This window comes from Bemisia tabaci, chromosome 1 (assembly GCF_918797505.1).
Source record: "Bemisia tabaci chromosome 1, PGI_BMITA_v3".
NCBI classification, from domain to species: domain Eukaryota; kingdom Metazoa; phylum Arthropoda; class Insecta; order Hemiptera; family Aleyrodidae; genus Bemisia; species Bemisia tabaci.
In genome coordinates this window covers 9056935-9072221 of record NC_092793.1, presented here as the reverse complement: position 1 = coordinate 9072221, position 15287 = coordinate 9056935, and the positions used below count along the sequence as shown (strand labels likewise).

Here is a 15287-nt window from a genome sequence, read left to right as displayed (position 1 = left end):
TACAAAAAAATGGTTTCGCACAGTATAATTATATGTAGAAAAAATCGTTCTTCTGAAGTGCGCTTTCCTTTGCAGGGTCCTTCACAACTGACTATGGAGGACTGTAGGGTTTGAACTGAAAATTGTAACTTACTTTGTACATCATAAATGAAAGAATGACGATGTAGCGCTTACCTAATTTCAACGAACTGATATAATGTATTTTTCTCTTTTTCATCAGGCCATGAAGCGGTTGGGTACGATTGTCTGTCGATTTTTCTTCTTAGATGGGAGAACAAAAGCTATAGACATTCATCCGACTGATACTGCAAGTGACGCAGCAAGCAAATTAGCTGATAAATTAGGTTTAAGGTCTTTGGACGGTTGGGCTGTTTACCAAAGTCGGCCGGACGGAGAGGAGCATGTCAGATCGCACTGCTATTTATATGATGTAATTGCAGAGTGGGAAATGTAAGTTATTTTCTCTTAAATTTATTCATAATCATTGATTAGAAAATAGGTGCTCTTTTACTAATGTGTGAGTTGAATGTGCCTTGATCAGAATGTAAGATTCACCGAGAGTTGTATTTGTAGTCATTCCTTAATCAGCTCGATTTCTTATAAGGTCTCATTTGGTGTAAACTGTGACAGCGGGGGGCTCAAGGAAGCCCTCAAAATATTACATACATATTGTTATTTTATAGTATATAGTATACTATGTATACTTTACAGGGTGATCCAGGGTTATGAAGCCAGACTGCAGGAGCCGAAAAACTCCTAAACCCCCTTTATAAATTGAAATTTCGATTTTTTTAGATCATTTATGAATTCAGGGCATAAAAGTACAGGGAAGTTCAAATTTTCATGAGATTTGGTCCACATATGTCGCCAAAATTCAGGAAAATGATTTACTTTCCAAAATTTTGGGGAGGGGGTGTAGCGCTGACTGGGGGCACTTTTGAAGAAAACTTAATACAACGAAAAAGTCTTATTTTGACCCATTGAACTCGCTCCTGTAGTCTGACCATTTAACTCTGTGTAAACTATTCAGTACAAAATATTAGTTTTATTGTAAGTAGGACAATTGGACACACTACAAAGTGCGGAAGGAAATTTTTTCGGTAGGTGGGAACTTACTTTATATGTACTAAACTCGCATTATATTTTCTTTTGTATTTTGTGTTTTCTGTATTGGTCAATCATCGCAATGCCCTCCAAGGATCCATTTCCAAAGTTTTATGGCTAAATTTTACGCGGGCTCATTAAAACTACCTTTTTTATGATGCAATGTTGAGGTTCGCCTTGAAACCCGCTTAATCACAAAGAAAAAAAATCAAATTGGGCCTCTCAAGGAAAGGAGCTGATAAATGAATGACTATAAGTACGACACTGGGATTGAAAATAAATATCAATTTTGAAGCTTAGTTTTTTAACTTAAATTTGAAGAACGCTAATTGGAAGAGAGATTTAGAGCTCTAAATCGTTAACAAAAGACTGGGAATAGTGCAGATTGGTCAGGCAGAAGGTCAAGGCGTTTTTCAAAGTTGATTTTCTCTCCAAAAAGCCCAGAAAATGTTTCAAGAGTTACAGGTTTTTTTCTTTTTTCTTTTGCAGGAGTCTGCCAGTAATTTTAATTTTACATTTATGTCGCAAGAAATAGTCAAATATTCTTATTTAGACTGAAGTTCTGATTCTTTCCTATTTTCAGACTAAATAATTCTTTGCTGCTGTAAGAAAGAATTCTCTATCCAATAATGTGCATCATGCAACAGTGTTTGCAACGATTTTAGGCTCCCAAATGAACTCTTATCTTGAAATGTTCAGCATGTCCTAAAACATAGAATTTTTAAAATTTTAACTTTTAAATCCATTATAAGAATTTGAAGAGGTAGGAAGAAGGAGAATTTATAGATCTGATGAGTTATTTTCCCTAAAATATAGAAAACTCGTTCGCTCCTCGAAATTTACAAAATTCCGCAAACTGTCAAAATTTGACTACTTGCCTGCGATATTTATAAACTCAGCGTTAATTGCACTTGCCCATGATTTATGAAATTTGAATGAATATATTTCCATTTCAGGAAACAAAACAAGATGGCTGCTGCTGCTAATTCATCAGGATTTGCATCGCTAACTCGCAAAAGTAGTTCAAATGCAACATTAGGTGCTGGAGAGAATCGTTTCATATTCAAAAAACGATTGTTTCGCAGTTCACGGGAAATCTCACAAGATCCTGTTGAAGTTAATCTCTTATATGCTCAAGCAGTTTATAGTGTTGTTAAAGTAAGTCTTCCATTTCATCATGAAAAGTCCTCATTTTTAAGGTATCTGTTGTTTTCTCTTGATGTGCAGATGCCTGACTGATTCGTTTTTGATGACTGAACTGATAAAAAACAATAAAAAATTGGCTTTCTATCACCTGAAAATTCTCCACAAACAGCAAGCTAGTGAATTGTGTGCTACAGCAGTTATTCTCCTTTCTTTAAAATTTTGATTCCTATTATTTTTCGAAGTTTTTTTTTTTTTTTTTTTTTAGCTTTCCTGACTGAATAGAGGTCTCAAGACTCCTTAAATCTACTGCCTTTTTTAATGTGTTAAGAAATACAGGACTTTTCATGACCAGAAAAGTATAATATAAAGTCCGGGGACTTGATTAATCCACTTTTGTTAATGTTATCTTTGTACTTCTTCATTGAATTCTTTCTCTCTCTCTCTCTCTCCTCTCTCTTTTTCTCACTAATAATATTTCAATGAACATTGAGTACCATCTATCATAGGAAAATATTCTCTGATGGTTTATTATGTAAATTTTTGGCTCAGAATCATCATTTTTACTCATCCAGTCTGCTGTTAGTTATTTATATAACTCTTGAAATGGACCGCGTTAAGCAGAAAGTAACCAGGCCTCATCAGCTTTTGCCAAATTCAGTTGGTTCATTTAATTTTTTTTATGAAAACGGTTGTGCGGATTTTTTTGTAAGTTTCAGTGAATTTTCTACATAGTGTGAACCAATATTTTTAACATTTTTTAAGGATTCCGCACAAACGTCCTCTCGTATAAAATTGAATTGCTTACTTAAATTTGGCAATAGCTGCTGTGGCTTGGTTTCTTTCTGCTTTCTCCAAAGTAGAGGTCGCAATGCACTGCTAGATCCACAAATGCATAGATTAATGACAGAGAGAAATAATTATTTTTTGTTGTTTTTCTCTTTTTTTTTCAGTGTGATGATTTTCCTGTCAGCGAGAAAGTTGCACTACAATTGGCCGGTTTGCAAGCTCAGGTTGCCCTCGGAGATCCCAAAATGGATAAACTTGATTACTACGCAGACATTGATAGTTACCTTCCATACCGAATAAGTCGGTGTCGTGGCGAGGATGTTTGGGTAGGAAGTCCTTACGTTTTCTCTAGTTTTACTCCCTAAATGAGGCGAAAATGTTGGAATTACATCGTACCTAAGGATACTTGTTTCTGTCAAAAAGAAAACTTTGTACAATGGGGAAAAATTTAATGGGAAGTTCCTTTTAAGTGTTACACATATGACACATGACATCTCTGAGCTTGAAAGTTTAAAAGCAAAAGGTTACGCTGCACAGATGATGGGTCCAACTGATGTGAAATATGTGCCCAGTTACCTCCTTGATGATCATGAACAAGTGTTGCTCTTAGCAGCTTAAATTGAAAAAAGGAAAAAAAAATATTTGCTCTTGATTATTTTTTTTCCTTTGAAAAGAGAATTCTTGTCTTATAGGAATAAGCACTACATTCATGACATTTCAATATTGTTGTCTCTGGTCTGAGAAGCGCCTTATACTTGTTTAAAAAGTTTGTGTGAGTGCTTCAAAAAGTATTTCCTGGAAGAGTAATTTTGAAGGAATCTTATTTCCTCAGATTTTGTATTTTGGGGCTAATGATTAATGGTACAAAGATTTCATAGAAAGGTATTGAAACTTCATCATTTACAAAATAGAAGAAAATGGTTCTAGGAAGCAAAGGGCCCCCTTCCTTTAAACTTAATGCATTGAATTTGATTCTACTCAATTTTTTAGGTTCTTTCATTAATACTTGATCTCAAAGATGTGAAATTTGATCTGAATTGTAATAAATTCTACAGGTACCTATTATTGCTGAAGCTCATAGGCAATACGGTGCAGGAAGATCTGAGCTCATGGCGAAAGTTTTGTACTTATCTTGTGTAATGCAGTATCCTTTGTATGGCACAACAATGTTCCAAGTTACTTACCGTGGCTACTGGTCTTATGGTAAGTTCTATTTTTTCTTCATATAGATTTGATCCAAATCGAGCCAAACAATTTTTAAGCATGGTGTCTAGAATGGGAAAAACCGGGGAAAACCGGGATTCATCAGGGAATGAAAATTTACAGGGAAAAATCAGGGAATCTGTTCCAGAAACCGGGAATCTCTACTTCTAACGCTTTGGGATCATTTCGTTTTCAAATTTGGCGGTCTAATCTGATCGAGCACTATTTTTGACTTCTTGAATGACACATTTGAAACTTCAAATCATTAAAAGAGTGGAGAAGCTTTCATTCACCCGATATTATAAACATCCGGAACGCTATCGGAATTAAAATCGACATTCATGAATGGAATTCTGGAGAGTTATATTCTTTTCCCCGGGGAAGTAGGAGAAAAGTAAGATTTCTTATCAGGGAATGAACTCCTGTAAATCAGGGAAAATCAGGGAAAAATCAGGGAATAAGCCTGGTCGAAAATTCTAGACACCATGGCCTTAAGTTCTTGGGAACATTGAACTTATCATAAAACAGGGAACATTGAAGAATTAAACACGAAGGAAGGAAATTCCTCGATCAAATTTAGCTTTAAAACATTAAGATGGTGAAACTGCAGGAACAATTATTTCATTTACAGTATTTAAAATATTCTCTCCTTTTAAATTTTATCAGAGGAGGACAAACCAATGCTATTGCTTGGAATTTTCACAAAATTTTCTTCACAGAGATAAGTGTGAAGAGTGACAAGTAAAACTTTTCCTGTAGCTGTTTCAGAGAGTCCAAAATCTTTCATTTTTGGCTGTAACAATTATCAACTTACAAACTTATGTCACCTCAGTTCTCATTATACTGCCCAGCTAAGGAAAAACGCCGAATGAAGATCCGCGAGTTGCCAAATTTCTCCTCTTAAAACATCAATTTTTGAGGCAAATAATGAATGTTTCTACCTGAAATTCTCTGATATTTTAGATCACATTGCAAAGAAAATTCCTTGAAAAATTGGACGGAAAATTTTGACAAGTTTCCCCGAAAATTCGTATTTTACCAAAAGAAAGGCAGACCTCGAAGGTTCATACGGCGTTCTTCCTTAGCACGGCAGAATAATTGAGGAGGTTTTTGAAAACAAAATCTTGAAAATGTGATTGGGTTTGTTTCCTAGAGTGCCTTCAACTGGAAAAACTGTTAGCCTTAATTTCATCTTCTATTGCTTGTTCAAGTATTGATCGCTAAAAAAAGAAGCTTATCCTGACTATTCAGAGCTTTCTCCTCCAGAAAGCTCATTAGTTGATTTGCGTTCTTATTGGAAGGTTGAGAATTAAAACTGTCGTAAAAAGTTATGTTCTGACTGCTACTGTCGAGAATCTTGCTAGGCCTTGTCCCCACGAGCACGGTTCGAGAAACTGATTCGACGAACTGCTCAGTTTCCTGAAACGAGGGATGCTGTCCACACGAGTTTGTCCAAACGGGAACTGGAACTTTGTGTTTTTGATGGCGAGAATTAGTCAGGTCTTGCGAGTAAGCCATTCTTTTTATAAAATTACAACTTCAATAAAACTAAACAATAATTGCGAAATGATAGATTACTCGGGCGGCGAGAGTAAGAAAATGAAGTGTCAAGACATAAAGGACGTAAACAACAAAAACGAACGAACTCACATCAAAGGAAACATAGAAGCTGAGAGTTCAGCGGGAGCTCCAGGGTTTGGAGGAACAAGTTGTAGGTCAGCTCTAACTTGTTCTGCGAACAAGTTCGCCGAAATATGTTCCGTGAACCAAGGTTGTGTGGACAAGGCCCAAGAGTCTCCAAAAAAAACTTTTGCCAATGGGAGTGTGCGTCAACAAATGTTGATTAGACATTGGTTGCTAACTGAAATTTAGTTTCAAGTGAGAAATTCTTTAAAAGCGACTGGAAGTTACAAAAATGCATATCTCAGGTACGTTGTTTTAAAATCTCTCCTCTTATTTTATTTTTTGAAAGGAGACCAAACCAACATCATGGCCTAAAATTTTCACAGAATATTCTGCAAGTAGGAAGAAAAATCACCGAAGTTCTCAACAAACGACTTGCTGTAGTTTTCCTTGTAGGAAATGAAGTATGACAGGAAGTCTGCAAAGTTGCGAATGGAAATTCTGCAGTTTCAGTATCAATGTGCTCCCAAGTTCATTTCTTGCTTATACCACTTGTGCTAATATTTTCATTTTTTAGTTAATTTTCAAACTTTTTGTGTGTAGGTAACAATGTGATACTAGGAATCAACTGCCATGGAATCTTGCTCATCAAACCAGAAGACAAGCTTCTATTGTACGAGTTTGACTATAGCCAAATGGAGTCGCTACATCTTGATCCAAGTGACAATTTTATAACTATAAATCTAACTCATCAGCATAATACAAACAATTCTCACCAACATCACTGTATTGTTTTTGAGACAGCACACAGAAGTGAAATTGCATCTTTAATCGTTAGTTATTACCCACCTTTGACCAACTGCATTACACAATCGGAGCTTCCAGTAAGTGAATTTGTTACGTTATCTTTTTTTCTCAAGTCCGTTAAAACTAAAATCAACCTAAATCATCATTATTAAGACAGTCAATGGAGCCCTAACATACCAGTTAGAAACCCTGCCTAATGGGAACAAATTATACGTAATGGCTAATTGCTCTGATTGAATTCAACTGCACATTCATTCCTTTTTTAAGAATTTTCTCTTTCTCTCGGTTTTTTTAATCATGATCATATTTTCCTGAGAAGCTTGAATTCTTCACTATTATTATATTAAATTCTTTGTTATTCTTTAGATTAAATTGATGACGACTGAAGATCGAGTAAGATTGTATCATAATTTAGTCAATGCTAGGCGTGCTCTTGTGGACAGCGATTTATTGCGGAAGCCCCTCGATTCCGCTGCCAATTTCATTCGTAATACTTTGCGCAGGTAATTACTCCTCTTTCTTGTACATCTCTCTCTTTTTTTTTTCAAGTTTTTTTTCAGCAGCTTACTTTTCCAATAGAGGTATCTATTATTTCATGATGGATTTTGACCTGTAAAGATGCTTATTCTCTGATGGTGGGTAGCTAAATACATCTAGTCCTTTCAAGCATATCAGGAACTGCTTACATGCATTAAAATACAGTGGAACCTCGATTTAATGACCCTTAACTAAAAGCCTCTTTTAAAAATATGACAACGCTTTTTTTTGGTCCCATCAAAACCCTTATCCTAGCAACGTATTTATTCTCTTTTGAACTAACGTTGTTGTAGAGAGCTTGGATGCAATACTACATCCATTTTGTCAGCTCGCCACTATTATTAGCAATTATTATTCCTGGACAACTGAGGAAATATTCCAGATTCAATTTCATTACCTTGATGCTAGGAATGGAACACGGTGCTGCCAAACATGGCTCTCAGTTATGTGTTTAAGGTACTTAGGGAGGTGCATACCCAAAACCGTGAGGCAACTGTTTGGAAAAAATTGTGTATAACGTTGGAGTAACGGAAGTGCATGGGTGGCTTGGTCAAAGCTTGTTATCTTTAACAATGGCTGGTGCATGGCAGACGTGCAATGGCAACTGAGAAGCATATAGATAGCCTACAGTGTCTTTTGATCTAATAACACAGAGTTGGGGTCTAACGCTTCAGGCTCGGTCTGGACAGGCGTTCTCTATCGAGAAACAGTAGGGGTCATGCAATGTCTGCTGAACCAGTATTAATTGACAATGAGTTTTGTAAGATTGGTGATTTTCTTTCTGCACAACAAGTTTCGTCAATGTTTGTCTGTTTGGACCATGCCCAAGTGCCTAGTAGGACTGACAGTATCTATGGGCAAACTGATGAATATAAATTTTTGCAATCTTGATTCAAGAGTTTCTTAATAATTGTTCAGGCATACACTTTGTGTGTGAGAGATGAATAAGTAAAACCAACTTGACTTGTTATGTATTACAGATTTTTTTAATTTATCATTTAAATTTTTACATGACCAGTTTTAATGTGAAAAATCATCAAATTTTCATTTTATTTAACAGGTTAAGCAAAACAAGGCTTGAAAAATTACGACTTGAAGGTGCTGAAACTTATCGCGGATTTGGTCTATCTTACTGGACGTGTACACGCCATCCAATCACTCAGAGCTTAAGTCGGTTGTCTGAACAGGAAGAGGAAATTGCCCTACAAATGTTCCAGCTAATTCTCACGTATGCAGGCCTGGGACAGAATGGTATGGCCCTTTTCTCATATTGCAAAGGAACCTCTTTTAATACGACATTATTTTCTAAGTACTGGTAGTATTAGACTCAATAAGTGAAAGCTTAGAAGTTCTCTTTTTTACTTTCCTTTTTGGGAGTTAGAAAGATAATTCAGTTCGATTTTAATAGATATCGAGCAGAACGGTTATTTGAGGGGCTTGGAGGACAAGGCGCATAGTGCAGTTTTTGAAAAAATTGAGGTATTAATGATTTCAAGTGAAACTAGTCTTAATGCAGATACTGTGAAAAATTTGCTCCCAAATTCCAATTTTTCAGCATCAAAAAGTCGGTATTAACTTTCTTTCCGCCTTAAGGATCCATGTAAATTCGATCCTTCAAAAACGTATTTCTCGAAATAGCAAAAACTGCACTTATGCGCCTTGTCCACCAAGCCTTTCATTTGAGAACAAAATTTTTTCCATTTATTTTTTATGCAGTTAGGATAATTAAACATCAAGGACTTATTCTTAATAGTGAAACTGAATCTCACGTTCCTCATTCATATTCTAAATTAAGTAAGAGAGGCTCAGTATGCTCAAAATAATTACCATTTTTTGAAGCTTCTCTAAGTATCATGTCTGAATTAAAAAGAATTGATTTACTTTGTATCTCTCTTTTTCCCTCAGGTGAAGCTTTGCCAAAAGTAGCAACTTCATCAGAAGACGATCAACTTGCTCTAGTTCAAAGTCTAACGGAGCGAGCCCTGTCCAGTAACAACCTACTCAATGAATTGTATCTCCAATTAATCAAGCAAACAACACCAACGACTCTGAAAGAAACCGACTGTGTGAATATGCGTGCCAGCATTCGCTACTGGGCACTTCTCTGCATCACATGTAGTTTGTCTGTGCCCCCAGCGCCACCCTTAGGAACTTATTGTTTGTATCACTTGAAACACTCAGCTGCAACTTTACGACATAACCAGATGGCTAGATATGCCAGTTATGCTGAAAAGGTAAATCACATTTTTTCTTGAAACACACTGATTATTGACTGCGTTATTAGATATAATATCCAACTCTTGGTTCAAACCAAAACAAACATGATGTAACCTACAAATTCTTCATGAGTTAATTGTTTTATTTCATTACAATGGGCCTGTTGCAAACTTTTGCTAGAGCAAAATAACAGTTGTTTCTATTAGTACACGTCTCAAAAATCACGGTGAGCGCATTGGCAAAGTTTGAAATGCACTCCTAACTTCACAATCTGTGTAAGAAATTCGCGTTTTTTTGAGCTTTCTGCTTCAAAAACGATTCTACGGCACAGGTGAACATTTCGTTAGAGGAGTCGTTACATTCAACCCTCTCACAATAGCAAAACCCAACATAGCTGGCGCTTCCGTGCGCAAATCGCAATTGGGAGCCTAAGGTCAACCAAAGCGGATCTTTAGGTATCAACGCAAAGAAATTGTGATTGTGAACATGCTTGGATGTTAAGAAATGGGTAGAATCTCAGCCAGGCACATGTGTTTTGGCAGATCGGTGTTGAATATTGTGTAGTATCTTAGTGCACAGGGGTTAGAAAGAACGACACCTCTAACGAAATGTTCACCTGTGCCAAGGTATCATTTTTGAAGCGGGAAGCTAAAAAAAACGCAAATTTCTTATGCAGGTTGTGAAGTTAGAGGTGCATTTCAAACTTTGCCAATGCGCTCATTTTTGAAGCATTTAATGATAGAAAAACTCTTACTTTTGCTCTAGCAAAAGTTTGCATCAGGCCCATTTAGTCATTGATAGGTCTTAATTCAATTAATGACTCATTAAACATAAGGTCGATAGACCCAGGTCAGTCCGTCAGAAAATTTGAGTGTGATAATCTTTGCAAATCAGGGGTGAGGGCTGTCTGCATTGCCATCAGATTCCCGCGATTTGTCCCACTCTGCTGTTCCCCGTTCCAATTACATTGGTCTTATGCAGATCAGGGAGATTGTAGAGGAACTATGTAATGGGGCACCGCAAACGTAAATCGGGGAAACTTTGGAGTGGAATAGCAGATCGGGGGCATTCGTTGCCAGATCCAGAAATCCCAAAGAACATCTTGCTAACAGATTGACCTGGGTCTTTCGACCATGATTAAACACGCTGAATTTTGATTGTAAGAAACAGTTAGGCGCATTTTACCACCGTAAGGATACGAATCAAAGACAAGGTCACATATTTATTTACAGTGGAACTATGACGTAGCCACGAAATTAGTTTATAATGCAAGTCTGCTTTCAACAGAACACCAGAGGTGTGGCAGCTGATTTCTTTGTAATTTTTATTCTAGAGTCTGAAAATAACCTTACTTTTCCCCACACCGACCAATCTTCAAGAGAATTGAGATTTTCTTCAAAAAACGGGATTATTCAAGGAAGATTCATTTTCCTAGGAAATTTCTGCATGTAGAGAACCAAGGTCATAAAAAAATCAGTCAAAAATATGTAGGAAAACGCTTAATGCATGTCTACATAATTTTCTCCGTGTGTCTGATGAAGAGATTCTTCCACCCAAATGGAATGATTCGCCCACATACCCCCTTTTAAAACTGATCTGTTGGCTCTGCGTCTGAAAGAATGGGAAGCATCCCTGTATCTAGGTTTTTAATGGAGCTTCAGGTTATTAGTTTTTTCTACTAAATCCGAAAATGGCCTTAGTTTTTCTCCATCTCTCACCAATTTTCCAATAAACCGAATTTTTTGAAAGAACACATTCTTTGACGTTGTAAGTGTTTCTTAGAATGTTTAATCTTGCAGATCCGTGTAACTGATAATTTTGAAAGATTGATTGATTTTTTTTAAAGATTTTCTAAAGGTATTATATAATTAGCTCTGCGAGTACTGCCTATTTATGTCATTTACAGTATATTTTGTGCTTCTTGTGAATATGGTGCCAAAAAGTGAGTCCAAGCAAGGAACCATCGACTATGTCAATCAAAATGCTAGTCAATTGTTTAACATGTTTTAATAACAATGTTTAACATGATCCTCATTAAATTAAAGTTGTGAGCATTTGAGAAGAATAACTTAATATTTAAAAAAATCATTGTCAGGGTAAAAAAAACTCGGGAATTTTTTTTTGAAAGTTCAGAACCTAATGCTAGTGGCGTAGCAAATCATCATTGGTGTTCCCTGTTTCGTAAATATTTCTCCTTATTTTTTTCTGCTTTCTGAGCTTCATTCTAATGTTCCGCTTTGAATTTCAAATTATTCTTTAGTTATATAGTTGTTTTTTTTTGTTTTCTTTTCCAGCTCTTACTTAAAGCTCAAGGAAAACTTAGACGTCAACTTCCTCCATCCAGAGAAGAGATCTTTTGCACTGTGAATAGACGCCCAATTTACACTAGGATCTTTTTCATGGATGGGCAGTACCATACTTTTGAAATTTTACCATCAGCAACAGCTAAAGAGGTGGTGGAAGCTGTTAAAGCTAAAATATGTCTTCGAGAAAATGCTATGGGTACTTATCAATTCTGCATATTCAGTCTATTCTAATGTTTAATGTAGAAATTGATTATTCTCAGAAACCAGACCAGAGCAAAGTCAGGAGAATACAGAGAGTGTAAGAATGTCTCCTAACAAGGGACTTTGAACGATCCTTTTTTTGGCAACCTATAAAGTATTTCATAAGGAATGATTAAATCTGTCAGCTGGAAAAAAAAATCATCTTACGAAGACAAAATTTTGCAGAAGACGATGGAAACTGCATAACAAGCAGGAAAGTTAATTTAGGGAAAAACTGTTAACATTCAAAGAGCGCCCATAGAGGCCCTTCTGAACTTGTGGCTTTTCAGAATGAACAACGCATTTGGAGCAGAGAAATAAACAGTCAAAGAGATGGTTCGTTTTCAAACCCCCTGATTTAGAGAGTAGAAACTTAGACTAATTTTAAAAAAAAAAAAAACAACAACAATTTTTTTGTCTAGATTGATGGTTTTAATCAATATTAAAAGAAATATGATAATAATTGCATGGTATTAGGCACTTATCTGGAATTTTTTGACTACTCAGCGATTGCTGAAATCGACTATTACTTTGGGCACTTTCCGCTTTAATGGTATCAAACCCTGTTGGTAGTGAATGTGCCATTCTAAAAAGAGTTTTTTAATGCTAAAAAGTGAAAATTTCAAAAAACCTGAGTTAGGTTGTTTTAAACTGACACATTTTATCATTTTGGATGGTCATTGGTATTAAAAACATGGTATGAAATACATGCACTGGCCAATTATTAGGAGTTTGATTGTTCCAATAGTTTTGAAGTACAAAATACTGTTCGATTATAATCGAACATTCATTAATTAATGAACGAAATGGACCACTAGACAAGGTATGAATTTAAGCAATCTGATTCATGTTTCTTAACCAGAATTTCACGTAGAAAACGATTCGCACAACGAAAATTACTGAAACTAACTCCTAACGAAGATATTAATGTTTTTATTTCACATTGGTTACGAGGAATTTGAACTGCCTGCACAAAAGAAACTCAAAGCTCTACGTGAGTCAAATTGTGCACTACAACGGTTTCAGCAAGCTTCTCAATGGAGCAATGTTCATTTCCCACCGTGTATCTTTCAAACTATAAACAACTTGCTATAGCTGAGCCAAAGCGTCAAGTTTGAGGTTGCCCGATTTTTATATTGCAGAGACTGTCATGATAACGTTTAGTGCACGATGTGAGTCATGGAGCGTATTGAGTTTTCATGAGCGGGTGGTTTGAATTCACGCATCAAGAATCATTAAATATCTTCGTAAGGAGTTGATTTCGGAAATTTTCGGTGTGCGCTTCGTGTTTTACAGGAAATTTTGATTAGGAAATGTGTATCAGAATACTGAAATTCGTACCTTGTCTAGTGGTCCATTGCTTCACTTTTATGATTGCACTTGAAATATTCTAGCAACATTGTTAAAGCAAGAAATTTCATTTTTCCTCATTTGTAGGATACGCTTTGTATGAGGTTTGCGGGAGTTCCGAACGAAGCTTGCTCAGTGAAGAAAAACTTGCTGATGTCATGTCTAAATGGGAGAGACAGAGGAAGTCAATCGCCGCTTCTGTAAATATCAATAATTCGTCCAATGGAAAGCAAACAATCAAGCGTCAATCTCAGCAGCATTTATTCCTCTTTAAGAAGCACCTCTTCTTGGATCAGTTCTTGGACTTGGATGATCCTGTCGAGAAAGAGCTTCTTTACCATCAAGTTCTCCACAGTTTGCGATGTGACAGATACCCGATATCTGAAAATGAGGCTGTAAGTATCGCAGATATACTCGTTTCCTATCCTTGCCCCATGAAACTGAGCTTGAATAACTGATTCAATGCATTGAACCTAGTCAAATCAGTAATCTATGAACCACTGTGGTTGGTTCTATCCTCGAATTTTGCAATGATCGCATCCTAGATTTAGAGTATTGGTCCATTTTTGGGGACTCCATTATCTTGTTCTTGTATTTACCTTCAAAATGAAAATAGAAATGGCTCTTTGAATGAGACATCTTCAAAATATGCATGGCCGCTTTTTTTTAAAAAGATGTAAAAATTGACCGTTTCGTATTTTGATTCTTTAAATTCATCGGTCAATGAAAGATTACAATGAGACGGAGCGATGGAGCTCAAAGCAAATTGTTCTTTTTTTTGTTTAGTCATTTGGGATTTCCACTGTTCATGCGAAATTTTGAATGGTCTCCTTGAGCTGCCAAATTTTTTTCCAAAAATCGCGTAAGTCATGTAGTATTCGTATGCGTATTCATGTAGCACCAATAATGAAATCATATAATCAGAGATGACTTTTTGGGCGGTTATTTAAATTGATAGACAAAGCAATGGACGTAGGAGACAAAGAAATCCAGTTGGTTGAAACGGGTGGTTCTTGTAGAATAAAACGGAAAATGATAGACTAAGTATGGGATCTCTCACGGGTCGCAACCACTCGCTTTCACCAAAAGGATCGCTTCCTTATCTATTTGTTTTCTTTGTCTACTGCTTTGTCTCTCAGTTTAAATAATCAGCCTGCTGGTTTTCACATTGAATATAATACCACTTTTGTCAACAGCATCATCATTATGCTTTCTATTCTTTATGCCTCTCTTTTACGTTTTTTCAGATCATGTTGTGCTCGCTACAAGCTCAGGTAGAATTCTCTGATAGTGGGACATTGACTGATGCCAATTACCATGCAGCAGTCAGTCACTGCATGTCCGCGCGACTAGTGCCAAATATACCTCTTGAGTGCGTTGCCATGCATCACCAGAGTCTTCGTGGAATGACCTCGGATGAAGCCAAAAAAGCTTTCTTGAGTCTAATCAAAAGTTGGCCCCTGCATCAAGCAACCATCTTTGATGTTATGGTAAGATTTAGTCTTATATTTTGGTTTTCAGTAGGCTATATTAAAAATTTTCATTTTATCTCTCTTCTTTTCCTTCTTTTCAATAGCAAGGATTGTAGATTTAACTTCTTAAATGAATATACTGATAATGTATGAAACAAAGGAAGAGCTATTAAGTGCCAATAAATTAAATGTATAAGTAACAAAAAATTTCCATAGTGATGCAAAAAATCATTCTTAGCAGGTAAATTCTGTTGTTGATTGGTTGATTAGGAAATAAGTAGGAGATGAAACATTTGCGTCTCTTCTTCCTCTAAAAGAGGAAGAGAATTATTTACATTGTTATTGATTATTTTTTAAACTTGGCTCTCTTGGCCTCTTGTAGTACACAAATGATGAGTTAGCATGGAAAAAATGAGTTGTAGTTGTAGTGGTATGCCACAGTGTGTGGAAAATGATTTTTAATTACTGAGATACACGAATAATGAGTTAGCATGGA

General features: G+C 36.1%; 1 protein-coding gene across 1 annotated transcript in view; it reads left to right on the top strand.

The window, feature by feature from the left end:
- Nucleotides 1-15287, top strand: part of Myo81F (unconventional myosin 81F) — an 89755-nt gene that overhangs the window by 71493 nt on the left and 2975 nt on the right. Inside the window, exons 22-32 of the mRNA XM_019054837.2 lie at nt 221-450; nt 2061-2262; nt 3201-3362; nt 4092-4239; nt 6466-6746; nt 7036-7172; nt 8267-8457; nt 9112-9440; nt 11718-11925; nt 13407-13714; nt 14567-14809. Of these exons, the coding sequence (XP_018910382.2) occupies nt 221-450; nt 2061-2262; nt 3201-3362; nt 4092-4239; nt 6466-6746; nt 7036-7172; nt 8267-8457; nt 9112-9440; nt 11718-11925; nt 13407-13714; nt 14567-14809 (2439 nt within the window). The remainder of the gene's footprint in view (nt 1-220; nt 451-2060; nt 2263-3200; nt 3363-4091; nt 4240-6465; nt 6747-7035; nt 7173-8266; nt 8458-9111; nt 9441-11717; nt 11926-13406; nt 13715-14566; nt 14810-15287) is intronic.